This window comes from Semicossyphus pulcher, unplaced genomic scaffold (assembly GCF_022749685.1).
Source record: "Semicossyphus pulcher isolate SPU_LCO1_2020_fin unplaced genomic scaffold, fSemPul1.0.p SCAF_20, whole genome shotgun sequence".
In the NCBI taxonomy this organism is placed as follows: domain Eukaryota; kingdom Metazoa; phylum Chordata; class Actinopteri; order Labriformes; family Labridae; genus Semicossyphus; species Semicossyphus pulcher.
Window position 1 is genome coordinate 1,255,360 of NW_027211694.1, and position 27,628 is coordinate 1,282,987.

General features: G+C 38.9%; 3 protein-coding genes across 3 annotated transcripts in view; 1 reads left to right on the forward strand and 2 right to left on the reverse strand.

The window, feature by feature from the left end:
* ptprr (protein tyrosine phosphatase receptor type R) overlaps positions 1–636 on the reverse strand; it is a 29,301-nt gene extending 28,665 nt beyond the window's left edge. The window contains exon 1 of the mRNA XM_069671556.1: positions 555–636. Within this exon, the coding sequence (XP_069527657.1) occupies positions 555–636 (82 nt within the window). The remainder of the gene's footprint in view (positions 1–554) is intronic.
* A 3,299-nt stretch (positions 637–3,935) lies between these two features.
* On the forward strand, positions 3,936–11,906 carry LOC138599461 (tetraspanin-8-like). The gene is made up of 9 exons (XM_069671153.1): positions 3,936–4,109; positions 5,876–5,944; positions 6,035–6,151; positions 6,590–6,664; positions 7,178–7,273; positions 8,880–8,993; positions 9,082–9,111; positions 9,199–9,282; positions 10,405–11,906. The coding sequence occupies exons 1-9, from the start codon at positions 4,050–4,052 to the stop codon at positions 10,543–10,545; spliced, it is 786 nt and encodes a 261-aa protein (XP_069527254.1). The 5' UTR covers positions 3,936–4,049; the 3' UTR covers positions 10,546–11,906.
* A 1,705-nt stretch (positions 11,907–13,611) lies between these two features.
* On the reverse strand, positions 13,612–27,554 carry rab21 (RAB21, member RAS oncogene family). Its single transcript, XM_069671512.1, has 7 exons — positions 27,087–27,554; positions 19,218–19,277; positions 19,034–19,141; positions 18,802–18,865; positions 16,743–16,797; positions 16,575–16,663; positions 13,612–15,867 (listed from the first exon to the last, which is right to left on the reverse strand). Exons 1-7 carry the CDS (start codon positions 27,222–27,224, stop codon positions 15,728–15,730), a joined length of 654 nt encoding a protein of 217 aa, XP_069527613.1. The 5' UTR covers positions 27,225–27,554; the 3' UTR covers positions 13,612–15,727.
* Positions 27,555–27,628: the final 74 nt, after the last annotated feature.

Sequence of the window (27,628 nt, forward strand, 5' to 3'; positions counted from 1 at the left end):
CCTGCAGTTAAAAAATCTGTACATTGTAGATTATTTTAAGCATCTTGTAGTCATGTCATGTAGAGAACAAATTTAGGAGCAACGCAGAATATATCAGAGTCTTCATAACTAATCTACATGTAGAAGACGTAAGCACTGACAGGATTTTACCTCTATTTTTGTCATTTAATGACAATTTACCATGTGACTTAGCCACATTGGTATTATTGTCCTGTCACATTCTTGTGGGATGTTTATGATTTTTAAGAAACATCCTGCAAAAAACAACAGATTCAAGGACGAAAATAAGCAATGTTTAAGGATTAACTGATAACAGATATCATAAATTATGACGTAACTGCGATTAATATATTCCCATTGCAGGTTTTAAATGTTGTCCTGCTTTTTGGATATTTAAGCAAGCATTGATGCATTTGAGGAGCAACGGTTTGGGTAATTTTTACAAGGTGAATGACAAAAAGCACTATTTACTAAGAGGTTAATACATGGATATGAGCTCTATTGCTGCTAGTACTTTTGTAGTTGGAGGCAGCACACAGACAACAGACGCTTACCTGCAATTAGCAGCTGTGTCCATATTAGGCACAAGAAAAGAAACATGGTAAGAAATCCCCCTCGTCCTCTTCTGCGACTCATCCTTCCTTCCTGCAGCTCAAACTGAATGAAATCGGCTCCTGCAGCTTCTCTCACTGCTGTAATATTGCATCAAGGAGAGCAGACGGTGTATATTCCGGTACATATATCTGTGAGTCCGCAGCATGCAGCATGCAGCATGAGGGGAGGAGACGCTGCTGCAGGAGCTCCACAGATCTGCTCCAGCAGCACCGGTCCCCCGCGACGCTCCTTCCACGACCTGCGGTGTCCTACAGCGGCCTGGCTACAGGAGGAACCGCCGCTCTGCAGCAGCAGTAGCTCCAGGAGAAGCAGAGGTTTCTTCCACGTGAGATACAATGAGGACGGAGAGGTGTGTGTTTAGATGGGGTTCAGGTGGAGACTGGTGATAATGAAGAGAGAGAGGAAGGGGAGGAGAGAAGGCGTGGTGGTGGAGGAGAGGAGGAAGAGAGGGATTAGTCATTCATTTTTTAATCAGAGACGATTTTCTTTTACTAGTTTATTAAAATAAGAATTACCAATCGTGATGACTGTTATGTATTTTCATGACAATAATTATCTTGGTCTTCGTTAATACTGAAGTAATTTTTTATTTGTTTTCATTTGTGTTTTTTTCTTCAGGAAGTAAATTCCGGAAAATAGCTAATGAACGTTGTACTGATGCCATTTAATTTTCAAATTAATTTAAAAATTATTTCAATATTATCTTTTATGTAGCATGGCCAAAAAGTTAACAAACACAAACTTAATGAATGATTTTCATTCGCCTCTGCATCATAAACTAAGCTAAAATACGATTACTAGCCTAATATGCAACACAATTAGCATTACATTTAACATGCTAACGACCTGTTTTAGCTAACAGCACATCACGTTGCAGACTATTGCTGCATTCACTCACTCCTCAGAAGATATCCTGTCGACCATTGATGTATTTGATTAAGTTTGGACATTTTAATATACATGATTTCAGGGCGACCACAACCAATGACTCACTAGCGCTAGCTAGACTTTGCTGTAGCATGCTTAAATTAACATGTTAAATGCATATGAGAAGTCGAATTGGGAAAAATACACATATCAGGCTTTAAGTTGTAGTTAAGTCTACAAAAAGGACCTTTCTGACAGTCACAACCACAACCCACCACCTTATTCTCCATTTAGGTTTATTAACTAGTAAACTAACTGGAACAAAAATGGCCGCCTTTATACGCTAATAACAAGCTAACTGCTTTTCGTAACGGCCACTACAATCCATTAGCAATTGCATCCAAATTAACTCTCAAACAACAGATTCTACATAGATTTGCCAAGTAATGTAAAGTTAATGAGTTAGTTGAAATTGTTTTTAACTTGTTAGCTCGCTAACTGCTTCAAATTAATGCTATTTATCTACTTTTTCAAGTCCAGTAATAAGGCTAATCATCTTTCCTGTTCTGCCCATACTGTGAGTAATGTAGGTGCAGCATAAACGTTAGCATGCTATTAAGCTAACTGTTTACAACATAAATGACTATTTATATCATTAACTAATTGTCATTATTATATTTAGAAAAAGTGCTTATCACTAGAAGAAAGAAAGAAGTAAAAAAAAAAAAGAACTAAAAACTCTTACCATGTTAACTGCAGCTCTACAGAGCTTGAGCCTCTTTTAGTCCAACATTTAGTCAATTAATTGCAGCTGTCTGCTGTGCTGTGCTCTGTTATTTCTGTGCCAACTTGCTAACTGTAGCACTTTATTTGATTTGTCTGAGCCTTCTAATCAGAAGTAATATAATTTTGAAGATCCACGTTTCTTTACCTTGAACTACAATGTAATTTAAGTTGAGCAGTCACATGCATAACCGGATATGTGTTTATGTGACAAATTAGCCCAAATTCCATCTGCTTATTTAAGAAGAAGAAAAATAAAGATGTGTTTGCTTCTGAAAAACAGAGTCATGAGATAAGCTAAACGGTCAGAAGATAATTAACAGGATGAAGGGAGAAAAAAAACACTCATGCCAAACAAATGTATATTCATTCAGAAAGTATTCTACACTTTTTTTTAGGCTTTTGACTGTATCTCATAGCCTTCAGTGTCATTCACTGAAGAATTCCAGCAATTACAGACAGACTAGAAAGTTCACCTTGATTTAAGAATATCACTGTGCATGTTTCACTGCAGCAGCAGGATACTCGGGTGTCTCTTTATTGACTTCAAGATTTTCCTTTGGATGATTATGCAGATTTTGCTGAGAGAGAATAATCCAAAGAAGCTCTTTGAGGGCAGACAGAAGAGTGAAGATGACACATTAATCTTTGCAGGCTGAACTGAGAGAATAGAGCGCCCTCTGTTGGTAAAACTAATTAGGTGCATGCATGAGACAGCTCTTATTTTCAAATGAACTTGAGTTTCTTTGTAAATGAAACTGAATCATTGATCTATCTGACTTCTGGGAATAAAAAGAGGCTTTTTTTTTCTTTTTTGCATTTTCAGAAAAAAAAATCTTTGATTTAAGAAAAATCTCCTTACTCGGATTTTTTTTTTTTTTCTAATACCTAATTTTAACACATTTCTCAGCACTTACGTTTATCTTGAAATCTCTGTTCTTTCTTTCATGAAAAGTGCCTTTGAGTACCTTTTAAAGCGCTATATAGATAAAATATATTATTACAATTCCTCAAAGTAAGTATGTTCAAATACATGAACATTTGAAGTGGCATGTGGTGCATAGTGCCCTTTCGTTAATTTTGATTTTGTGGCAGTCAGATGTGCAAACTGATGATCATGTGCAAGAATGTTTGATTAACTTTTTCAAGTTGTTTTCACCTTCAAATCAATTAATCTATACAGTTTTTAATTACAGCTGTTTAACATATTTTGTATTATACGTATTGTTTTTCATATTTTCTTCTTATTGCCCTTTATTAACCTTGTTCTATTTAAGTCTTTTAATGATTTTTATTCTAGTTCTGTGTTACTTGTTCTGGCGACAGTGCTGACCACTGCACCACCGTGCAGCCCTGCGCAAAGTCGACAAACTTATAAGAAGACCATCTGTTACTAAAAGACGGGAGTATCTCCCAAGGTCTCAAACCCAAAGCAACAAAACGTTGTTTGGACAGATCTCCACCCGTCCCTACAATCCAACACAGCCCCAGCTCACCAATGTCAAAAGACTGGAATTTTCCATACCTGTTCCCGGAATGGAACCTCCTCTCCCTCTCCCTCCCTCCCTTTCACTTCATTAAACAGCCCCCGGAATTCTCCATATCTGACATCCAAGCAGCGTCTCCCTCCTCACGTTTACTGGAAGCCCCACCCCCTCCACCAGCCGAGCTGTGACACCTAAAACCGGCTTGCCGCCCCGTGTGTCCTCACTTAACTTTGCTGCACCCGGAGCTTCACAGGACCGAGAGACTTTGCAGAATTGTGTTGTCTTTAAACTGTAAACATGGCTCAGATCAACACCTGCCTCAAACGCATCTTCACCATCTTCAACATCTTCTTCGCGGTGAGTTTGAAAGCCCTTAATAAAATGGCGGCCGTTTATCCGACGTTCCACTCGGGAATTAGAACGTGGAAAAAAAAGTGCGTAGTGGAGGCTGGACTCTGTTGGGCCCGTCGGGATAAACAAAATGTTCATATTATGTCCAGCTATTTATTCGATGTAAATGCATAAATCACTCAAAGTTTAGCAGGTATTCTTAGCAATAATGTTTGATTGAGAAAAACATTTAATTTATTTTTAGCAACAGCGGGTAGAAAAGTAGAAAAATGAATGTTTTGACTGAATTAATAATTTAAAAAAAAACAACGATATTCCTTAGTTTTTATAGCTAGATGATATGCGCATAAATATATATATATATATATAGCTTCAACTTAATCGTATAAGAAGCTGGGACCATCTCGTGTTTGGGTTTAAATCCTTGGAAAGTGTCTAAAAAGATGATCAAAAAGATGCATGCTGATTTTCCTGTTTTTTAACAGGCTGTCTACTTCTGTTTGAGTTGTGTTGCTTGGTTTCTGTTTCCTCTGTTTGTCTTTCAGTCAGTCTGAAGGCAAAACGCCTCTTACATGTAATAGTTTGCAGCTGTTCCACTAAAACCAGTTTCATGGGGCCTTTTTAACACAGTAAAAGCCCTTGGTGTTCATTTACAGTTATTCTAGTTCCTCATTTCAACTCAGGTTTGTTTATATCTTATAGCCTATAAGCTCACTTTCACCAAGCTGTTTGTTCACTTTGTCCTCATGAAACCAGGTCAGTCTGACTTATCCGGGCTTAAGTAGTTATATAAAACTTTTCTTTTTGTAGAACAAGCACAAACATGCCTTTCTAGTTTTGCCCCCGAACAGCTTCCTGTTGTTCGTACAGGATTTGTGGTGCAGATATTGAAAACTGAGAGCAGACATGAATAAATAATCTGCATTTCTGATCGTTACATTTTTCAGCGCTAAAGTCAACTTGTCATTCCTCTCTGATTGTGTAATGGTGACGCTGATATCAAATGACCTTGTAACCTCACTATCTTCAGTAGACAGAAACAATGTTATCTGCAACTATTTGGACAATTAATTAATCATATAAATCTCAACTAAAAGCACCAAAATATGTGGTTGCATCTTCTCTCTTACGAGCTTTGAGGCTTTTTAGTTTGATATAATTTAAAATGTTTAAAATGAGTATTTGGGGGTTTTGTTTGTTGAACAAAATAAACATTTGAAAATGTCATCTTGGACTCCTTGGAAAGTAATTAAAAATAATTAGATTTATCTGCAATTTAAATATTTCTAAGTATCTTCAGGAAAAGGACAGGTATAACATATATTTAATCACAATGTCTACTTTTAGCTGTAATATGCTAACTAAGTTAATTGGAAAAATGGCTATTAACATTTAACTGGATTACAGACTCGGGGGCAAAGGTCAGTTGAGCCCAACTTTTGGGGGGTTTAATTGTCTATTTATTCGCCAACTATTTTACAGATTAAAACCTGGTATGCATGAGAAAACGATTGTGTTCTACCAACACAAAAACACTCAAATATTTACCTTTAAAAGCTTAAAGAAGATAATGTTTTTTGTTTCTTTTTTATTTAACAAATTACTTTGATAAATATAAAAAAGCTGCAGACTAATAAAGTCCCAACGGTGTAAGAGGGATTGGTTTTTGTTGTGCTTTTACCTTGGCGAGGTAAAGTAGCACTTCCTGTGTGCTTTTACTTTTGTTGTTCTGAGTCTCTGGAGCTGATCCAAGTCTTTGTTTTGTGTTTCAGATTGTTGGCGGCTCCATCATTGGGCTCGCTCTGCTGTCTCAGGTCGTCACAAACATCAATGGAGGCGATGTAAGAACAAACACTGAACTAAATATAATCAGCTATATTTTTTTAAAACCACTAAATATTTAACGTGTGAGTCGTCTCTTCTGCGTCCAGGTGCAGGGTCGGACCGCCAGCCTGCTTGTCCTCTACGTCGTGGGCGCCATCACAATGATTATCGCCATTCTGGGAGCCTATGGGGCCCACAAGGAGAGCAAAGTGTGCCTGATTGTGGTGAGTACAAGCGTCCGCACAGGAAACTTCAGAATAAGAGAAGTGAGGGGAGTTTTTCCCCAAATTACATAACCTGTAAAGAGTTTCGTCATACAGAGAAAACTTCACATGGTTGTGATTAATTTTAAGAAATTCCAGATTGAGGTCATTTGTGGAGAAGAAACCAAACAAGCAGAACACGGAGATGTGTGCGGTTTCTTTCTTCTTTTTCACTTCCTGTTTTTGACTCTGGTTTGCAGAGCAGCACTTTTTTTCCCGTCAGTGAAAGTTCAGACTCTCTAACTGACAGCTGCCTCTTGAAAAAGTGCCACTTAGTTAAATGTTAAGTGATTTAGTAAAAGTCCTCCTCTACATCAGAACTGTGAAACACTCTCTGAACATGTTTGACTCTTTTAAAAACCCTGAAAGAAAACATTTCCTGACCTTCTGTCTCTGCAGTTCCTGGTGTGCATGGTCATCGGAAGTCTGGTGATGCTCCGAGCTGGCATCCTCGCCTTAGCCAGCCGCCCTGAGGTAACAATCCTGACGCTCTACTGTTGGTTCTACTGTTGGTTCTACTGTATACAAGAGAAGAGGCTCCTTCACAATAAAAGCCTCCCTGTGCTTCCCCAGGTTTTTTAATGTAAAGCAGAAGCAGGATGAAATGTGGGGTTAGCATTAGCATTAGCCTCGGATGTTGGAGAGTAAACACTGAACCTGTGGAGGAACTGTGCTCCTGCCAATTAAAATTAATTTCAAAACAACTTATGTCAACAGATGAATTTGCCCTCCGCGGTGGAAAACTGGAACCGTTTAGTTCCTTGAATGTTAGTGTTTCCTGGGACTGAACGTTCCAGATAGTTTGGGTGGAAAAACGACCAGAGAAAATGTAGAAGGATTGTTGATGAAAAACAGATTCCAAATACTATTTTTTTAATAATAAAAATCTGAAGAATTACAACTTCAAAAAGAGTTAAAAGCATTCAGTTGTTGTTCGACAGGCTGTTCAGTCTCTACATGTTGATAACTCCGTGTGTCTGTTTGCAGCTGGAGCCCAAGCTGGAGGAGAAGTTCAAGCAGTTGCTGCCTCTGAACGAAGCTCCTCAAGAAGCAAAAGACATGGCTGATAGCCTGCAGCAACTGGTAAGACACACACACGCACACACACGCACACACACACACAAACACACACACACACACCTGGGTAATAACAAAAGTTTACGGTTTCATAAAAAGGAAGAAGGCATTATTTACCTTCTGGCTCACCTGCTGGTTGTGGTTGTCAAACCAGTTTCCACTCCTCAGATGGCAGCCAGGTGTGGCGCAGGCCGCCTGATTGGCTGGCACACTGACAGGTCTGTTGTTAGGCGGAAACCAGTGAAGGGCAGGCAGGAGGAAGTGGTATACTTCACAACCATGTTTCTGTAGCTGAGCTGGCGTCTCACATTGTTCCGTCTCTATTGTTTCAGTGACTTTATAAAACTATATTTGAATGTTCGGTAAATAAAATGGATATTGTTGTCCCCACATTCATCAAAATACGGTTAAACCATAACTTGAAGTAAATATAATTCCAACCGGTAAAGACACTGAATGAGCAGCTTCACAGTTTAAAATCTGTTTTCCTTTTATTAAATATTGATCCAGACCGTGTGTTTAAAAATGACGTGAACTGAAACTTAAAAACAGGAAGTGATAAATCCGTATTTGAGGATTTATCACTTCCTGTTTTTTTCTGTAACCCCCTTCATTGCTTTCATGAGAAGTTCAAGAGACAAAAGGAGGAACTGTCGTAACATCGGAGTGAACAACAGTGTCTTTTTCTTCTTGCACAATTCTGTGGTTTTTTCTGGTTCATTGTAGTAGTCATCTCTCTCTCTACTTTGTGTGCAAACACCCAAATACAAATGCGCTCCTATAAGAGGCGATGTGCTGGAGTTTATTACCAGGAAGTCTAGATTCTTCACTCGCACGCTATCACACTTCACACCCTTATTAAAGCAGGCTTGTTCAGCCTCTATTTTAAAAACATACATTTGCATACCATTACCAGCAGATGTTTATCTGCATGAAATCATCACCATGGAAATCTTTGCAAAGTTCAAACCAAACTGAAACTTGTTTTTTTTTTACGTGAAGGTTTGTGGTTGAGCTGCTGCGAAATTTCACACTGACGCTGAAGAAACCGCATGTCTTACTTTTTAGACTTCCTGTGTCAGTCTACACACTGAAGGTGTGAAAGGAAATGTCAGTGTATGAAATCAAAATGTTATTTTTTAAGTTTATTTAACAGATTTAGTCACTTCTACAGTGTAAACACGCAAATAAGGATTGTTGTTATCAGTGATTAATCTGCAAATTATCTCCTTATTTATTTATATTAATTGTTTGGTCTTTAAAGCCTCAGAACACATTGAAAAATGACTCAAAATACCCAAAAGTCAGCGGGGAAATTGTCAAAGTATTATTTTGTCTGAAACAAACACTATTTGGTTGTTAAACCAAACAAAATAAGCCCTTAAAACCAGAAAACGTACCAAAAATATATCGATTATCACAATGACTGTTTTGATCATTTGTTTTTCAGTAATTTTTTAGTATAAAAGGTGAAAATGATCTGTTATCTAAACAGAATATCTTGTTGCAGCCCTAAACTTGTTTTTAAACACACTTAACTTTTTTCCTGCTGCAAACTCTTCTTCCTGTTCACTGACAGCACTTCCTGTTCTCCTTCTTCTCTTGTGCGTAGATGCACTGCTGTGGTCTGTTCAGCTACAATGACTGGGGGGAAGACATCCCCAAATCCTGCCTGTGCGACCAGGAGGCGGAGATGGAGGGCCAGTGTCAGTCAGTCGGCTACACAGTGAGTTTAAAACACACAGACGTTCACTTTCATCTCCATGTGTTTCGCTTTGTTAAATGCAATATTGTAACGTTTTTCTCATTTACAGTTTGTAATGAAGCAGAAGGTCTACAGCAAGGTGAGCGCAGCCAAAATATGAATTAAGCTAAAAACAGATTTAACACATGTTGTGTGGATTCTGACATTTTCTCTGCTCCGTCTACAGACCTGCTTCCCCATCATCATGCACTACGTCCTGCTGGTTGTGGACATCGTGATTGGTGTCGGCTTCACTCTGGCTGTCCTGGCGGTGAGCATTAATGACACTTATTTTAACACGATTTTTTCTCCTAAACGGGCCTTACATATTTAAATACCAATTAAGAGCTTTAATATTATAAATGTAACAATATAATAGTTATTTAATACATTTAGTTTCACATGCGTTTATGTCTGAGCCAAACTGTAATTTGTAGGAACATAGAAGCGCCACAAGATGGCAGTAGATACATTTAAAGTGCCGTTGAATCAAAGTCTGAATTCTCCATAACACATTCTTGCAAATCTTTCACAATAAAAGCCTTTGTAAGAAAAAGTACATACTATGTCCCCAGACATGCCTGAGGACTTTTAATTTGAAACGAATACAGGAAGTGTCGTTTGTGTTAACTGCAAAATGCAGTCGCAGAAGAAAAGCAAGTAGGCTAAATATAAACCGATTTACAAGGAACAAAAGAACAAAAGTTACAATTTAAAATCCCTTAGAATTGTGGCATTTGTCCATATGAATTTAACAACAAAAAGTCAGATTTACAAGAATGAGAAAATGAGAAAAACATTATATTTTTAGATTAAATTGTTGCATTAATATATATTAATACATTAATATTGCAGATTTTCTCTAAGACTCAATTATGAAAATTACAAAGAAACACTTACAAATGTATGACATTCTCTGAGAGTAAGTGAAAAACCTTTTAAACAATTAAGAAGTTATTTTCTGAGATTAAACGACAGATGTACAATAAAAAAATCACAAATTTCCCCCAAAAAAATTCCACTATTGTCTGAGGTAAACTTTGTAAATTTACAAGAAAAAAACTAAAACAATTTTTTTTAATTTGGGATTTAAGCGATTTAAAGATACAAAAAATTAAAATTAATCAGCAAAAAAAGAAAAGAAAAACTGAGGGATTAAAGAGTTAAATTTACCAGAAAGTTCCAAAATATCAGGAAAAACTTGAAAATTGTGTTTAACATACTTTAAGTTTATAAAAACCCTCGGTACGCTAGCAAGCTACTCTGTTAGCTTGTGTACCACTAAATGAGCCCTACAGCCTCTGCTAGCTTTTCTTTTAAAATGCTGTCTGCGTAAAAAAACAAATCTCACATTGGACACATTTAACTGACCTTCCTGTGTTTCTCCCTCCAGCTGCTCGGCATGGCTCTCTCCTCCGTCATGATCCACCAGCTGCGATACCCCAACACCACCACCGTCCTGCTGTCCGTCCCCACTGTCTTCACCACGGCTCCACCCAAATACCAGGAGCTGCAAAACCATCCACAGTACTAAAAAAACACCTCCACACCTCTCCTCTGACGTTAGCTTTATGAGTGGAAAGGAGTCGTTTGTGTTGAATCTGAAGCGATCTTTGTGGTTCGAGGACGGTGGGTCCAAAGTGCCTTACGTTACTGTGAGGAGTCCTGACTGTTGACTGAAACACGACGGAAACTGTAACAAAAATACCACTGGGTTTACTTTCTAATGCATAGCAGCTTTAAAAGATCTGCAGCAACATTATTCTTAATTTGTAAGTAGTTTAGAGTGAATATGATTGGGCAACTTTGAGGGGGGGCGGGGCTTATCGATCGCTTGTAATGTTGTCAGAATCTGCTGCTTTCATCAACCAGAGAGGTTTTTCTGTTTTTTTTAATTAAAACATTGTTGCCAAGTAAACTAAAGCTTTTTTTTCACAATTGGAAAAACAAATTTTGTCAACATAAATGTAGAAACTATCAAATTTCTCTTGATCCATCAGCTGGTCCTTTGATCTAAAACTGAGAAGATGCTTAAAAATGCTTAAAAGCTTTTAAGTAAAAATTCCAAAATTAAAAAAATTTTGTGGTGGAAAAAAAATATTGTTTTTTGTACTGTCAGATTTTATTTCCACATCCTCTCTGGTCTCTTTTCATTCCTGAAATCTACTTAATAAAATGGAATTTTTTTTTTTGGGCTGCACTTTTTTCTAAAGACAATTGCACTTAACACCTTGTTGCACAATGCAAAAAAAAAAATGCACTTATTTTTTTCCCTTTTGTAATAATTCTTATTTCGGCAACGCAACACAAATTGCCTTAAATATACAACTTACTGCAATATTTTTAACTTTTTTTTTTGACAGCAGAAAGCTTTAAAACTTCTGTCCACCAGTGGTACATTTTGTAGGACCGACCACTCTCCCTTGTTACTTTATTTTTTGAAAAGAAAATACTTACATAACTATATATCCTGTACTTCTTGAATGTCAAAGCGCGTCTCTTGTTTCTCTCTTACTATCATTACCTGCCTTCAACATTAATCAAAACCTTCATTATGAAGAATTACCTGTAATCCAAGGACAAAAACAAAAACCTGTAAGAGACAATTAGAAGGCTTTTATTTTGAAAACAGAGCACTGTGTTGACGAGGCTCTAGAGAGGACTTTAAAGGAATTTGCTCCTGTTCCAAGCGGTGTGGTTCAGGCCAGTTAAATTTATTTTGTTTAGTAAAAAGCGTAAAAAAAAGGAGAAATATGGTCGTTTAGTCACCTAAAGTCTGGAGAAAAGGGAGATCATCTTATAATTTTGTTTAATCTCTTCTTTGTATCATGTTTGATTCTTCTGCTGTGAGCTGATACTGTAGATTCCAAATGACAAATAAAAACTATAAAAGAATCTCTGCTTGTGTGTCTGTGTTTTTAAATGCACTAAGAAAATGTGGTTTCAATGATTTACTGTAAGTACATCATTCCACTGGGGGATGTGATGAACTGTGAAAGTGGTAAGCCTGTGGTTTCCAACGTGTGGTTTGAGGCCCTCACAATGAGTCTCAAGAGAAACTTGAGGAGGCAGCTTCTCACGCATTAACAGTTTGAAGTATCTTTGTTTAAAATATTTGCATTAAATTGTTGTAGATTGGGAATGACAAAATAAAATAATGGTATCGGCCTCAAATCTATTGACGGCTACAAAGAAAAGCTAAAAATATAAAGCTAATATAGTTAGCCATGCTAGCAGCAGGGCTTAGACTAGCTGTATTAACTGTAATATCTGTCTGTTAAAGACTAAAATATATCAACAAATATTGGTTAAATATTGTAGAGATTTTCACTTTGGTGCTTCTCTGACTTTTTATCTAGCACCAGGTCATTTTTTAATGTGTCCAGTTCTTTGTTAATTACCTGATACCTGTAAAATTAATAGCATACCCATTAGCTATGCATGCTAATAAAAAAAACAAAGAACATGAGCATTTTAAACATTATAGGATTTTAACATTGTTATTGTTAGCATTCTGATGTTAGCATTTAGCTCAAATGTGGCGTCAGAGAGGTTGCAGCCATTTCAGAAAGAAGTCACATCTGAACAGTGTGAAAATAAACGTGTTAGCGCTCTCTGGTGGACAAACTATGTAATGGCACTGTTTCGACATGACCTCATACATATTTGATTTGAAGGAAAGCCCACGTTGGTTGTTGGTTTGTTTGTGCTATTGTGTTTGATCCCAGCTAACCCCTTAAAACACCAAAGTCACACAATAACACAAAAATAACAAATCAAGCAGAAGTAAACGAGCAACTCCCCAGTTCTACAAGGTAAAATTAGTATTTTTGTGAAGATGTTTCTGGGAAAAAAAGCATCTTTTAGAACGTAACAAGGTCTACCTCTGTAGGGATCCTATCTGTGATTAAGATGCTTTATTTTCAAAACAGAAACAGCCGTTACATCGCTCTCTAAACCCACCAGACTCCATTGATAAAAACACAGATTTTACCTCTAAAGTTCGATCGGTACGTCTATCAGTTAGGTAGTTTGTGTTACTGTGGGACTGTGGTGTTTAAAATCAGATTAATTTCAGTATTTGTGTTAAACACAATAACAAATAAAATGATCGATTAAGTCAACAGTAGTTGCCCAATAACTCCTGTTTTCTGTGAAGTTAAATCAGTGTTTTTGTCAGTGGAGTCTGGTGTGTGTGCAGAGAGCGATGTAACGTCTGTCTGTGGTTAAAACAATCATCTTCCTCTGTAACACAAAGGTCTATCTCTGTAGGGATCCTTTCTGTCATGTTGTCACACACTTAGAAGAACAATCTGAGCCTGTCAGTGAAAACAACAAGAACTTTTAGTGGACGACCTTTGACCCATCAAGGATTATGTTGCAGCCATTACAGCCTGTTTCACTGCTGCAGGAGGACACTTTTTGTACCTGCGAGTCATTTAGAGGCTAAAATCTGAAAAAAGAAATACCCGGACTCCTCTTTAATTTGAGCTCTATGATTCCTTAAATACATTTTTTTCCTGTAAAAACACATTTGAAAAGTTGACGTAAAGGTGTTTTTTTGTGAATGAAATAACGACAATGTGTGTGACACCTTCAGTGCGTTGTGTAAATCGTTATAATTGTTCTTTTTATCTTTACAAAAACACTTTGACACTAGCAGTTTAAAAAATTACATTTCCAAAAAGTGCGCTGATTTTTTTCCTTTTCACCACACGTTGTTTTTCCATTAATTCAAAACTGAGCCGGACACAACAGCGTTTAGTTTTTCTTCTATGTGCATCGATTTTTCCCCAAAAGGCAGACAAAACTTCCTGTATGTTTTTTTTTTTGTACAATGTCACTGTAGTTTTTTCAGTAAGCAGAGATTAATGAAGCGACAGGCCCGGTGGAAAACGACAGTAAAAGTACACATTAAGAGTACGCAGATACTTCAGGTACAGGTTTCCATCACCGCCACGTGGATATAACTTATTAAATAATCGCTGTTCAGTTTTTTATTTATTTTAAAAGAAAAACAAACAAAGCCTTTTACAGAAATCAAACATGCACGGTATTATTCCTCTGTGTGTGCGTGTATGTGTGTGTGCGCGTGTGTGTTTAATGCAGAGGAAGAGGATGAAGGAGCAGCTGCACAACACTGACGCCATCATTATGTTCAGAGCTAAAACAATTAGTCGATTAATCGATTACAAAGAGATTTAATTTTTCAAGAACAAAATGTGAAAATCTTTTTTTTAATTATTAAACTGTAAATCAAATATTTGTGGATTTTAAAGACGCCATCTTTGTTTTTAAGTTCTGATATTTTTATGGATGAAACAAAATAAATAAACGACCTGATTTTTGATGTCAACAGTAAATTAAATGCTTTAACTGAAATGTTCTCTATGTGTGAGGTTTTTTTTGTTAAAATAAAATCTAATTTAGGAATAAAAATGATTTAAATTAACAAAATTATTGACATTTTCAAACAGGAAATTGATTTATTGATCAACAGAAAAGTAACCGAAGAAGAGCTGGTTTCAGTTTTTATCTTGTTTTAACTGAGTGTCTTTATTCTGCAGATGTAACGTCTCCGTTCTCTGAAATTTACAACAATATATGAAAACTATTTTTTTCTGCTGCAGCAATAATCTGATTTACTTTTTAACTCATCAACCTGAAAGTCAGACACATTTCCCTCCATGTTGTGTTTTAGTTTCAGAAATTATTTTATTTTTTTAACCTCTAAATTTGATTTTATTTTGAAAATCTTCACAGACAACAGCGGAGCCAAAGCAATCAACAGATTGGTCGAATAAATTAATCAGCATGTTAATCTGCTTTTCATCACTTTGTCTTATTTCAATTAATGAGAAAAAATAACGGCTGTAATTTATTTTAGTTTGTTATTTTTATCTCTAAATTTCAGTTCACCAAAATAAAGTTAAATTTTGTTTCTTGTTATACTTTCATTTTTGCTCCTGACTTCCTGTTTAAGTTAGACGAATATTAAACAAACAGAATGAAGTTTATCAGAAAACAGCTTCTTCCAAACTTTTTAAACTTTAAACTGAAGAGTAATCCGCTGCATTAAAGGATGAATGTTCAGTTTATATTAAAACAAACTCACACGTTTAATTTATGTTGATGGAATTTAACCGACCTGAAAACCTTGAACTAGTCCTTTAATGTTGTGTGGTTCTCCTCCAGCAGGTGGAGCTGTTGCACCACGCCCTGCCGGCCTGCTGCTCCTCTGAAAACAGGAAACATGTTTCTACTTGTAGATAAATACGATGATTAATGGAGGTTTGTACAGTTTGTATGTCTGGATGTTTTGTCGCCCCCTAATGAGAAAAACAACATAAATCTGCTGAACTCGGACGTTTTCTCTCCTCAGTTATTTTTTATTAACAGTTTAGTTTTAAAAACACGGACTGGAGGCCTTCGGTGGCTTCTGCCTCTAACACAGGAAGTCAGCGCCACCAAAGTGCAGATTTTTGTCCATTTTAAACCTCTGAAAGCACACTCACTTTTATTTTGAAGGGAACAAATAAAACCATTTTAAATAGATTTCCCATGCTCCTTAGCAGCGGAGGCGGCGCTGAACGAACAGAAACGGTATTATTTTTTTCAGGATTTTAGAGCTGACGGAACAACAGAGACGACGTCTGAATATGTCTGCAAGCATGTATGACAGAGAGAAAGTGTGTGTGTGTGTGCAAATGTGTGTGTTAGCCAGAAGAGCAGCATCCTCCGGCGGGCGTGGCTTGTGGTTCGTCGTCGATAATTTGTACGCCTCGCCTACTCGATGCTGATTGGCTGGCTCCGTTGCCCTTCATCCTCTCGTCGGCCTGAGCCGTTTCCATCATCCCTGAAACACAAGACGAGAAAGAGACGTTAACAATATTTATTTCATATTTACCTGTTAAAGTTCAGGTTTTCACAACCTTTAAATTCTTTATCTGCTGTTTAAATTGTTCTGATCTGAGATTCACCAGAAGAGACAAACGAAACACATTTTATATAAATAATATTTCAACCAATTCAATAACTTATATAATACTTAGTTCAAATGAAATTGCACAATTAAAATAAAATGAATATAAAAGTAGGGATATTTTGTTCCCTTTGGACAAAGGTGAGTCTTTATGCTAAGCTAAGCTAGCCAGCTGCTAGCATGGTTTGACAACTTACTCAGGAAGTGTAAAAACTGTATAAAGTACGACTGCTTTGCTCATTACTCGTCATCTAAAGTATGTGGCTGTTACTGTTACAACTTCCTGCTTCTGAAAAAGGGATGTAACCTGACGTAGCCTTCCGATCGACCTCCGTCTCCCCTGCACTGAGTCCTGCTCTGAATCCACTTCCTGTCAGTGCTGCTGTTTTTGTCGATATATCCGATGTTAGCATTTTTCTGCTCACACAAACCAACAAAGATAAAGTTCTTTCTTTGCAACTTTGACTACGGACGGAAGTTGCTATAAAAACGCCTGAAATTTAGGTTAATCTAAAATATATATATTTCCTTGATGTCAAACCTTCCAGCTTTTATTTTGAAAGGGTTTTTTCTGTTCTTACTTTTACAGAGATCCAGGAAAAGCTCCTCGATGCCTTTATTTAACTTGGCTGATGTGTGGTAGTGTTTGGCTCCCACCGACTCGGAGTAGCTGCACAAAAACAGACGAATAATGAGCTCAAATAACGTCGACAGACAAACTCATCCTCTGTTTGTTTTCTGTCGCTCACCTCTCGGCCTCTTCCACTGAAACGTGTCTGTCTTTGTCCAAATCAATTTTATTACCTGCAGAGAAAAAGAAAGACAAACAGAACATGTTCATGATTTTCTCACAGTCTGATGAAAGGGAAGAAATCACAACAACAAGAACTTTAAAGAGTTCAAACACAGTTCAGTGATTCTGCATGAAGACCTCTGATGTTCTGAGGAAACTCGTGTCGCCTTGTAGATGTAGAGATCGATAAGAAGGAACTGAAGAGGTGTTGAAGTATTTCAACAGAACTGCACCTAAAACCACACGTTTCCCTGTTAGCACTGCGGTTTCATGACGTGGTGAGATTAAAACACGTTTTCTCTCTTTGAGCTCTGTGTTTGGTCTCCACCACCTCCACTTAGTTCAACAGCTCGTCTCAGTTGGCTGTTGAATGTTATCCCCATTAAAAAAAGACACGGTGATCAGAGCGTTTCCCTTTAAAGCCTCTGTCTCTGAGCTGTGGAGTGACTCTGACAGGCAGCTTTCAGTCCTCATTTGATCTCAGACGGAGTCCGAGAAGCGGAAAAACGTCACCGTTCTAAAACGTCTTGAAAGAACCTCCTCATGTGATTTACTGCCTCTTGAAAAAACACTAAAATCACATTATCAAACAGCAGATTCTTGATTTATAACTCACACAATTAAACACATGATGACCAGAAAAGCATCAACAACATAATCCAGTTAAAACACGTCAGATTGTTTCCCTCTTGAGGCCACAAGTGAATATTTAGACTCTATAGCAACAGAACAAACAGGAGGTCCTGCCTGTGACGCAGAAGGATGAAACTCAGAAAAATGATCATTTTTGTTTCGTTTGTAGCTTTGAAAACTTTACGAAGTTGTAGAATCCGTCTCTAAACTGCTGCACAGTTTTAAAGGTATCTAATTAGTTTTTAAATTCCGCCTTAAACCTGCATTTTTTCTAAAGAAGGCGGCCATTTTTAAGCCAGAGATAAATATCTGTCAATCACAGCAATAGAAAGGAGTTCATACATCTGTGTTTCTGCTTATTGTGACGTCATCTTTTGGAGTATCGTCACATTTCCCACATCCCCGAAGTCTGTACATGCTAAGCTAACAGGTTATGTTAGCCAGTTAACCATATTAATTGATTACAGTATTAAAAATGGGTCATTCATTTAAAAATGGGCAAAAATCGAGCTGCATTTTCTGCAGACTTCGTTTAAAAAAAAAACATATTGATCCAAAAACTAATCTGAATAAAGACACACGAGCCAAATCTCTCTCCAGAGGTTGTTCAAACTCATTCCCTTAAACCTGTTCAATCAAAAGGTTGTTTAATGATGTAACTTATGCTGCAGCTATTATGTAAAAAATTAGATCTTTTTGCCGATTTCAATACCGATATATTTACATGTTTCTTTGCACCTCATCAAGTCTCTCTGTGGTGGAGTTGATATCACGCCTACTCTTATTGTAGTGGCCACAAACTGCCACACCGCAGACATCTGGCACCCTTCTTCACGCTTGATGGAAGAGGTGTTGTGCAAAATTTCATGTCTGATCACTCATGTGTCTGAGCGCACCTGAATGCAGCATCCCCCCGAAACACGGCAGTGAGGGCAACATGCCCGGACTTGTGAACTGCACCGACTACGGAGACATCAGTGATCGCAGACGGACTCTTTTTATTCCCGGCGTGTTTGATGTTCAGTCGGTGAAATGAGGAGAATGTGAGCTAACTGTTAGCTAGTTAAGAGTTGTGAAAGCTGTTTAACTTCTGTTCATCAGCTCGAGTTTCTGACTTTTTTAGTCTTTATTTGTATATTGTTGAGAACTTCGTGCAGGCAGTGCGCGCACACTTGCGCCGAGTTAATGTCGTAGCATTACGTCAAGCTTTTTTAGGGAATCATCGAGCGTTTAGGCAGAATTAAAACGTTGTTTTATCAGCGGAAATATCGGCAGGATAATGACATATCTGCAGATACCGATAACGTGCCGATACATTGTGCATCCCTATCTTACAGGTCAGTTAAAACAGGATAATGTAAAAAATGCCAACAATGACTTACCTACTATACATAAACAAATCTCGTTCCCCAACATTTTCCTCAACTCTTTCACCCAGTTCTTCACCTGGAACACAGAAACAAACACCGACTGTATCACACTGAAACACAATTAAAAAAAGAGAAGCGAAAAGAGAAGAAGAACTGGAAGTTTTGGTTTAAAAATAGTTCTTGTTGTGTCAAATATTAGAAGAGAACAAGCCTGTAAACATAAAGCGTGAGGCTGAGGCGTCACCTTCTGAAAGGAGTCTTCGTCTGTGATGTCGTACACTAGAATGGCTCCGTTGGAGTCTCTGTAGTAGATTGGACCTAACGCATGGAAACGCTCCTGACCCGCCGTGTCCTGCAAACACACACAAACCGTTAGTCGTGTTTAAAGTGTTTTTAAAGTTTGTTTTGAAAGCATCGACGGCTCGTACCCATATGGCCAGGTTCACTCTCTTTCCTGTGATGTTGAGCTTCTTTGTGAGGAAGGACGCCTGCAGAGGAAGAGAGGGACGCAGTGTAATAACCATCATCATCATCATCGTCATCAGGGTTCAATGACCAAACACAGAAAACTGGACAGTTAGGCAGAAAGAGGAAGAGTCAATGTCAACAGGAAAGCTGCATTTTGCAACACGAGATCGTTTCTTCTCACAGATTTTAAAACTTACACGGAGTTTAAAATGTGTGTTTTGATATCTAAGAGCTGTTGACAAGTTTACTGATATTTGTTACCAAGTCAACGGAGTTATCTGAGAGGCTGCGAGCAGGAGGACGGTGTGTAAAGTCACTGTTCATTTGATGTTGTTCCGCACGCTGCCAGAGTTTAGACGGGTTAACGGAAAATCAAATCTTCTTGCAGGCCCGTACTGTGACAGTTAAACAGAAACTAACAGAAGGAGCAGTTCAGACACATTTATGGTTTTAGTCCCGCACATGTTATTTATGAGTTGAGGGAGGAAGTGAGAGTGAAGCAGAGTTTACAGCCGATCTAAAAACACGACGAGCTGAGAAACGGACACAATATGAAGATTTAAAACCAGATGAAATAATCTCTCACAAACTTTCATTTTAACCCGCGACAGTTTGTTGAAGCTTTGATAAGAGCTTAAAAAGGTCCTTCTGGGTCAAAGGTCGAGTTTCCCTCTCCTAACTCTCTTTCTGATTTATCGCTCGGTTCGCTGGGAAAGTTAAATTCAGGGTCAACAGGAGACTCAGATTTATGTGTGTGTGTGTGTGTGTGTGTGTGTGTGTGTGTGTGTGTGTGTGTGTGTGTTTATGTAGAGTGTGTGTGAGCTCGATCAGCTGACTGGATGTGTTGTTGAACATGTGCTCTGACCTCTTATTAAGGTCAAAGCAGGAAGAATGACTCTCTTATTTCACGGCTGTTGGAGGAATTATTTAAATAACTAATTATTTGTTTTTTCTCCGGCGACATTTTCTTTTAAAAAACACTTTTATTTTACACATTTCTTTCTTTTATGATAGTTTATTATTTTATTTCATTTGATCCTGAAATGGTTTAATCCTCCATCAAACCACCGTATAACTTTGTTTTTAAAGTACTGTATGAATAAAGTTTGTAAAAAATAAAAAAAGACAGAAAAGCTTTAAAAGGTTAACAAAAATATATCGACATGTCTTATTTTACACAGAGAGACAGAGACAGACATTAGGTCCAAATTATAAATAGAAATAAATAAAATAATAATTATCTTTCCAATCATTGATTTATTGATATTTTGAGCATCAATATGGAGTTGTAATAAGTGAAACTCTGAATGTGCACCACACGCGTCGTCTTGTGTAACCCGTCTGACGACAGAAACACCACCAACATGTTTGTGTCTCGAGGGGAACGAGAACTTTCTCTGTAACGTGTTTTTGTTCTTTTCTGTGATCGAATCAAAATCATCAAAGAAACTTTTAATCTGAAGTTCATTAAATCTGATCCACACTCACACACACACACACGGCAGTTTAGTGCGTCATCACACAGGTGAAGTGTTACACAACTGCAAAATCTGCCCAGTGCATTGTGGGTATTCTCTGCTATCTGTCCCTTCAGGATTAATAAAGTTCTATCTTATCTTATTGAACTTTTAAACCCTTAAGTTTGTCTGACAGGTTTTAATCCACTTCCTGTCCAGAGAAACCGCACCTCTCTAAATCTCCCACATCAACCGCGGGCTGAACGATTCATCGAAGTGTTTCAGAATCACATTGTCATGTAAATCTGGTGCTGCGTGTTGTTCTGGCCGACACGACGAGCACAGACGTGACGATCAAATATCTGAGTGTGGTGCAGATCCCTGCAGAGAACACAGCGTCATCATGTTCGTATGTTTTTCAATGAAGACGAGAAAAATAATATAAAAACTGTCATTCAAATTTAATATCGCAAATCACAGTATGAGTCAGAATAATAACAATTACATATTTTTTCTGCCCTACATCAACCCAGAGTTTTTTTGGAGGACACAACAAAAATACTGACAGAAAAAGAAGCTGTAAAATAAACCTTCAGTATATCAAACTCAGCACCACCTTTAACATCTGCAGCAGTTAAAGCAGCATGCACATTAATTCAGCTGTGATATTAACCTAAAAACATCATTTATAATCTAAACCACCAACAGGAACTTTTACTTTCATATCATAATATAAATTAGTTCTGTCATAAAAAGACATTAAACTGACTGAACGCAGCTTTTATCTGTCTTTACACAGTAATCTGATTATCTTCAGCTTGTCAGACATCTGAGGAAGTCATGTGACTCGGCCACACTGAGAAACATTTTCTAGATTAAACAGTTAATCGATTATTCTGGGAAATAAACGGCGGATGAAACGAGACTGAAAACGATCATTGACTCTGACAGCAGGCAGCGGCTAATGCAGAGATGTGAACACATTAAGAACGAGGGAGTCATGAAATATTAAGTTAGTATCGGTCCAGACTATCGGCCTCTCGCAGATCAATATCAGTATGAGGTTTTCAACGGTATGAAAACTTTATTTACAGAACACGTCACGCAGAAACAAAGCTTTTTGAAACACATGCAGCTCACGGTCTGCACGAGAATCAGTGGACAGTTTATAATACGACATATTTCAGAAGATTCAAAATCCACTTCAAAAAGGTCGTACTCTGTTGGTCACCATGGTAATGAGAGATGTATTGAGACTCGTGTAGAAGAATGAAAATAATATTTAGCTATTCTTAAAATGACCTAAAATACAATATTTTTATAAAATTCAACATTTAGTGGGTTAAAAAGGAAACACAACTTAAATGTCAGACTCTGTATAAGAAGTGGACAAAGCCACTGTGATGTCACCCACGCTCTGAAGCCTCTAGTTCGGCGTTTTGGCCGTCGCCATCTTGTTTTTTGGAACCAGAAGGGACCATATTTAGACGAGAGGGTGGAGAGAAAGTGAGAGGTTAACAAATGCTAACAGCTAGCATAGTGCTAGCTTAGTTAGCACGGTGCATCAGTAACTCACCACCTAATCAGCTAAAAACAGGCTTCAATCAAAATCTACTTTTAGTACAACTGAACTCTGACCCTTCTGTCTGCTCTGTGAGACTCTCAATGGGAGCATCAGTGACTGAATGACATCACGCTGTGTTGAAGAAGACTTGAAACTAAGACTGAGACCATAAACTCATTAGGAACATGTTTACTGAGGGAATACATCAGCAACCGATGGCATCTCTGCACCCTCCATGAGCAGGACAAAGCAACGTCTAACTCGTGCCAACAGAGTCACTACATCCAGCTGCGATCCCAGAATGCACCTCTGGGCTGTAGGTCACATGTTATTGAGCGTAAATGTTGTCTGAGCCCTGCAGGTATGTGCTGCATCATGTGACTTAAGAGGTCCAGTGTTATTCACCCCCTAATGTTTCCTACAAACAAAGCAGAGGCCATGAATCAACAAGCTGCTGTATCATCCAAAGACGTCTTTATTCACTTCCTCAATCTGACCTGCATGCTTTACTACTACAACACACACACACACACACACACACACACACACACACACACACACACACACTTCAACGCACCCCATTAATCTAATCTGAAATCTAACCAAGGTCCAGTCCTAATCTACATCCTGAAGACGGAGCAATAAACCAAACTTTAATTTATGAACTCGAGGTGAAATAAAACGCAGGGACACACCTGGTGACCTGGAAACAAGCAAGGTCATTACATAATAAGGAAAGAAGCTAAACCTCCTGTTTTTGTGACCTAATGCTGTTTATTCATTTTAGAAGACGACCAAGAGTTGTGAAGGATGCGACGGTAAATCCTCGGAGGATATTTGACAAAAAAAAAACTCTACAAACAAACAAAAAATAACCAGATGAGCAGGTAACCACGGGGGAAACTCCTTCTGTCTTGGCTCTTTTATCAGTCCCTCCAGGAAGCTGCAATTCCGGCCGATCACCGCAACTTTTACGCCTGCGTGCGTCGTCATTCACGTCACCAAACTCACATCTTTGATCTTGAGGTATTGATCCCCCGAGGGTCTGCAGTGTCGTATAAACACCAGAGGGCCTGTTTGTCTGACACCTCTGAAACGCTGAATGCTACAGACGTATTTTATTTCTGCTGTGACTCAGCTGATCCGTGCTAACAAGGCTCCGGTGTGATCGTCTCTCTTCCACGAGCTTCCTAATCCGTCCTCAGACGACACAGTAAGTAATGAGCGCGCCCGGTGCCAAATGAGCATTTCATGGACATTTACTTCTGCTTAATCTCTGTGATAAGACACCGAATAAACTGAAGTGAGGTCCAATAGATGGCTTTGTTGGAGCGCTCGTCACAGTCGCACACAGTCAATGCTGCTGCTGCTAAATCAGGCACTTCTGGCCGCAACAATCACACAAAATGCTGTGAAATCATGGAGGGGCTGACCTTTCCATCTACTTCTTTAAGGGCAGGACGACCAGGTTTCACACGTCACCAATTTCACTATAAACTGTCAGAAAAGTCTGCAGATGTGCAGAGTTAGAAGGGGAAAAGTCCGTATCAGAGCCCTTGAGCACTAAACGCTTCAACAGTGGGACATCCCTGAACCGTCCACACTGAGGCTGGACTGCAGGGGTTATAAAACCCCAAACTAGATCCTCACAGATATTCTTCTCTCAAACATAAACACACCACAATTTGGAGATTATTAAAAATATTGGTATTATTCCGATGGTCCCAATTAGGGCTGCACGACTTGTGCGGTAACTTTTTGTTCTGCGATATTAAAATAATACAGGAAAATCTACCAGATAAATGCAGCGTGCCTTCATGTAGGCGACATATAGACGACACAAATAACAAAAATATGTTTTATCATTTTGGATTTTTAAGTCTTTTTTCTTCAGGCTTCAACACAAGAAGCTGCGAGGCCGTCAGAGACTCGGAGGTGTTCGAATGCAGCTTTAACCACAGCCACCGGCCCTGTGCAGACTCACGGTGCAGGATCGATTCAGCGAGAGCGGCTGGAAGTCATTACTGATGCTCCATCACATGGAAACGCTGCATCATACTTCCTGGATTTCACCCTCCTGAAGCGTACAGTCAGAGAGAGGATTCTGAAACCGGATCGGCGGCAGATTAACAACCAAAACAGAGACGTGTTTGCAGAGCGGCTGCATCAGAGCGAGCCTGTTATGAGATATGCAAACACACACAGTCTATAAAAGCTTTTTCTTCAGCTCTGAAGCAAATGAGTCACAATGATACGGATCATTATGAAAACTTAGTTTGCATTTGGAAAGCTTTCCGTCTCTGCTCTCTCTGAAAGCTCACAGTGACACAAGAAACAACCAAATCATGCTCCCTGTGCACCTTAATAAGACACATCAATAACATTAACACTGTCTGCTGCATCAGTGTGCCGTCTTTGTTGTAGTTATTGTAGTTGTTGAGGGTTGCACGACATCATCTGAATTTAAAGGGGTATTTATTCTAGTATGACGGGTCGATAACGCCTCGATGCCACAGGATCCGTGTCCGACGCGTTCCGTCTGCGGCGCGGTTCTGGTCCGTCAGACAGCACGAGCCCTCGCCCACAGGAAATGTGTCTGATCCGTAGCGCAGCGGAGCGCTGGCCCAAGCAGCTGGATTTGCGAGATCACAAGATCACGCGAGAATTGCGAAATCACGTGATAACATCAATGTTAAACAGAGCAACACTCACATTTCAGTGTGTTGTTGTTATGAAAATGGACCGGGCTGTACATGGCGTTTTATTTTGAAATGATCGGATGCTGTGTGCTGTTTTCGTGTGTGACTTCCTGTTTGGAACGATCTGCTCTGTTGGTCTCCGTCAAAAATAGACCCGGCACTAACTAACAGCGGAGCAGAGCGGAGAGACGCTTCTGGGACGGGGCGGAGACGGACCGCAGCGCGTGCTGTGGAATCATCGACCTGAATGGGCGCGATCGACTCTGGAGGTCGCGGCGCACATGGAACGTGCCGGAGACGGTTCCTGTGGAATTTGAGGGCCAGACGATGGCACTTTTATCAAGCTCAAACCCTTCACTACACACTCCGATACAGCAGGTGGCAGAATGCACCTTTTAAACAATAATATGCCATGTATAATTCATAGACTGTTTATAAGAAGTAGACGTGGCTTTTGGTTTTAAAAGTGAAGCCAATAGAGAAGTGCCTTAAACCTGCATCCTTCCTAATGTCCTGCAGAGGGCGACTCTCGTCTATGAGAAACTGCTCCTCCTCCTCTCCTGATTTATTCCCTCAGTAAACATGTTCCTGATGACTTTATGGTCTCAGTCTCTAGTCTCAAGTCTTCTTCAACACAGCATGATGTTCATTTAGTCACTGATGCTCCCATTGAGAGTCACACTCTAAGAGTTGCCCTAGAGTTAGGGCGGGGCTACCTGTGATTGACATGTGCCAACCACAGCAACTTGTCAAACTGGATAGAGGCGAAGCAATACATGTCAAACCTCAGGTTCCACAAAAACAACATGGCGTCCGCAAAAATGTCAACCACGAAGCTTCAAAACATTCGTACAGACGTCACAACAGCTGCATCTAATTCTCATACACAGATTCAACTCCTAACTAGCTGTGGATTTAGTAGTTTTCTAACTTGTCCATATTTGTTTTGGTCTTTTGTTAATTTCACTTACAGAGACCTGAAACTCTCGGCAGTTAGGTGTTAAAGGATGTGCATATATAGGTATCGACAATCAGCCAAGAGGAGATGGAAAATATATGCATATCGGATATCTGCAAAAATCCAATAACCTGTATTTTTCTTCGTTGTTTAGTTTATAAAAGTCAATAAATTAGAATAAAAGGGAGGTAAAATTTTCCAACAGTTAAATGTTACTTCTTTAAAGCACTTATTTTATAGGACAACAGTGCAAGACTCAAACATATATTTATATATATACATAAATATATTCAGTTTTTAAAAGATTTCAAACAAAGAGGAGGAGCAATTAAATCAAAACATGTTAAACAAGTTTGTTAAATAAAGTTAGGAGACAAAAACAGGAAAATAGAAGGTGAGCACCTGCAGGTGAGAAAAAGAGAGGAAGTAAAACGGAAACTTCACCTTTATTTCTACATAACTTCATGTTAATTCAGTGGTTTAACAGCAAACTGTCACTGGCTGTAAGAATAAAGCTAAATGTTCAACCTGTTCCTTTAAGATTTAGTATGTGGAGGTACAATGGTATAAGCTCTGAATACTCAGCAAAGGTACCTCATAATTGTAATGTAATTGATAACATTATGTTGGGAGACTGAGGCCAGACAGAGAGCAGTATTCACTCCATCACTGCAGCAGAAATCTGTTGACGTGTTGACGGTTTATGTTCAGAAATTAGGCCGAGGAGTACATTTAATTATTGATGATGAAAACATTGATTATTAACAGTGTTTGTGTCGGCTCCCCCTGTGATATCTGTGTAATCCAAACTCATAACAGAGCTGTATTTCCGAGCAGGTGTGTTCGGCTTTCACCTCAGTCACCTCAGATAATCACGGCTTGTCTGTCAGCTCCTATTTCTGCCACAGCATCATTTCTGTTTCGCAATAACCCCGCTCCCCCGGGACGGCTCGGGCTGCGCAACACGCGCGCACACACAAGTGACAGCAACAAAAACACCCCCCCACCCCGACAAAACACCTCCACCGCCCTCAGCTTTCATTCCTAACAGAACAAACAGGTTCATAAACTGTCTCAGCTACTGGAGCAGTTAGCCAGCCTGTTAGCTAGTTAGCTCACCAGGGTTCGTCGCTGCTTCCTGGGTGTCTTACCTGTAGAGTTGTGATGTGTTTGTCGTTGAATTTGTTCTCACAGTATCGCAGCACCAGCGATGTCTTCCCCACACAGCCTTCCCCCAGCAACACCACCTTGAATGAGTAGGTTTTGCTGCCCGTCCCCCCTGCCGCCATAGCTGGCAGTTTGTTGTAGAAGTCCTCGGCTTTATATCAAAACAAGCGTTATCAAGCTAGCGCTGCTAATGCTAACCCCCGTCAGAACTCAAGTCCTGCGCAGCTCACATCAGCTTCCGACTTTAGAAAAACTGCTGAAATCAGGAGAAAAACACCTCGACAGCATAAGCGAATCAAACTTTAAGCATCATCTACCAACAAGTATGAGGGAAATGGGTCTAAACAATGAGCTAATTCCCCTTTCAACCTGATTCGAATGCCTGGTTTTCACCCAACTAATGGCGTCTCTTCGAGCTAGTAGTTAGCCGGCTAGCTCCACCAAAGATCGTCTATACTCGAGAAGATGGCTCATTTAGTTCTTTGCGAACAGAGGACATCCTAACCATTTAAACTCCTTGCTCGTT

Coding starts and splice junctions, on each gene's coding strand:
- LOC138599461 (XM_069671153.1), top strand. CDS start 4,050: ATGGCTCAGATCAACACCTGCCTCAAACGCATCTTCACCATCTTCAAC. Junction 6,665..7,177: donor CCTTAGCCAGCCGCCCTGAG/GTAACAATCCTG, acceptor GTCTGTTTGCAG/CTGGAGCCCAAGCTGGAGGA. Junction 9,283..10,404: donor TCACTCTGGCTGTCCTGGCG/GTGAGCATTAAT, acceptor TTCTCCCTCCAG/CTGCTCGGCATGGCTCTCTC.
- rab21 (XM_069671512.1), bottom strand. CDS start 27,224: ATGGCGGCAGGGGGGACGGGCAGCAAAACCTACTCATTCAAGGTGGTG. Junction 19,278..27,086: donor AACACATCACAACTCTACAG/GTAAGACACCCA, acceptor CTTCCTCTGCAG/GCGTCCTTCCTCACAAAGAA. Junction 18,866..19,033: donor ACGAAGACTCCTTTCAGAAG/GTGACGCCTCAG, acceptor TCTGTGTTCCAG/GTGAAGAACTGGGTGAAAGA.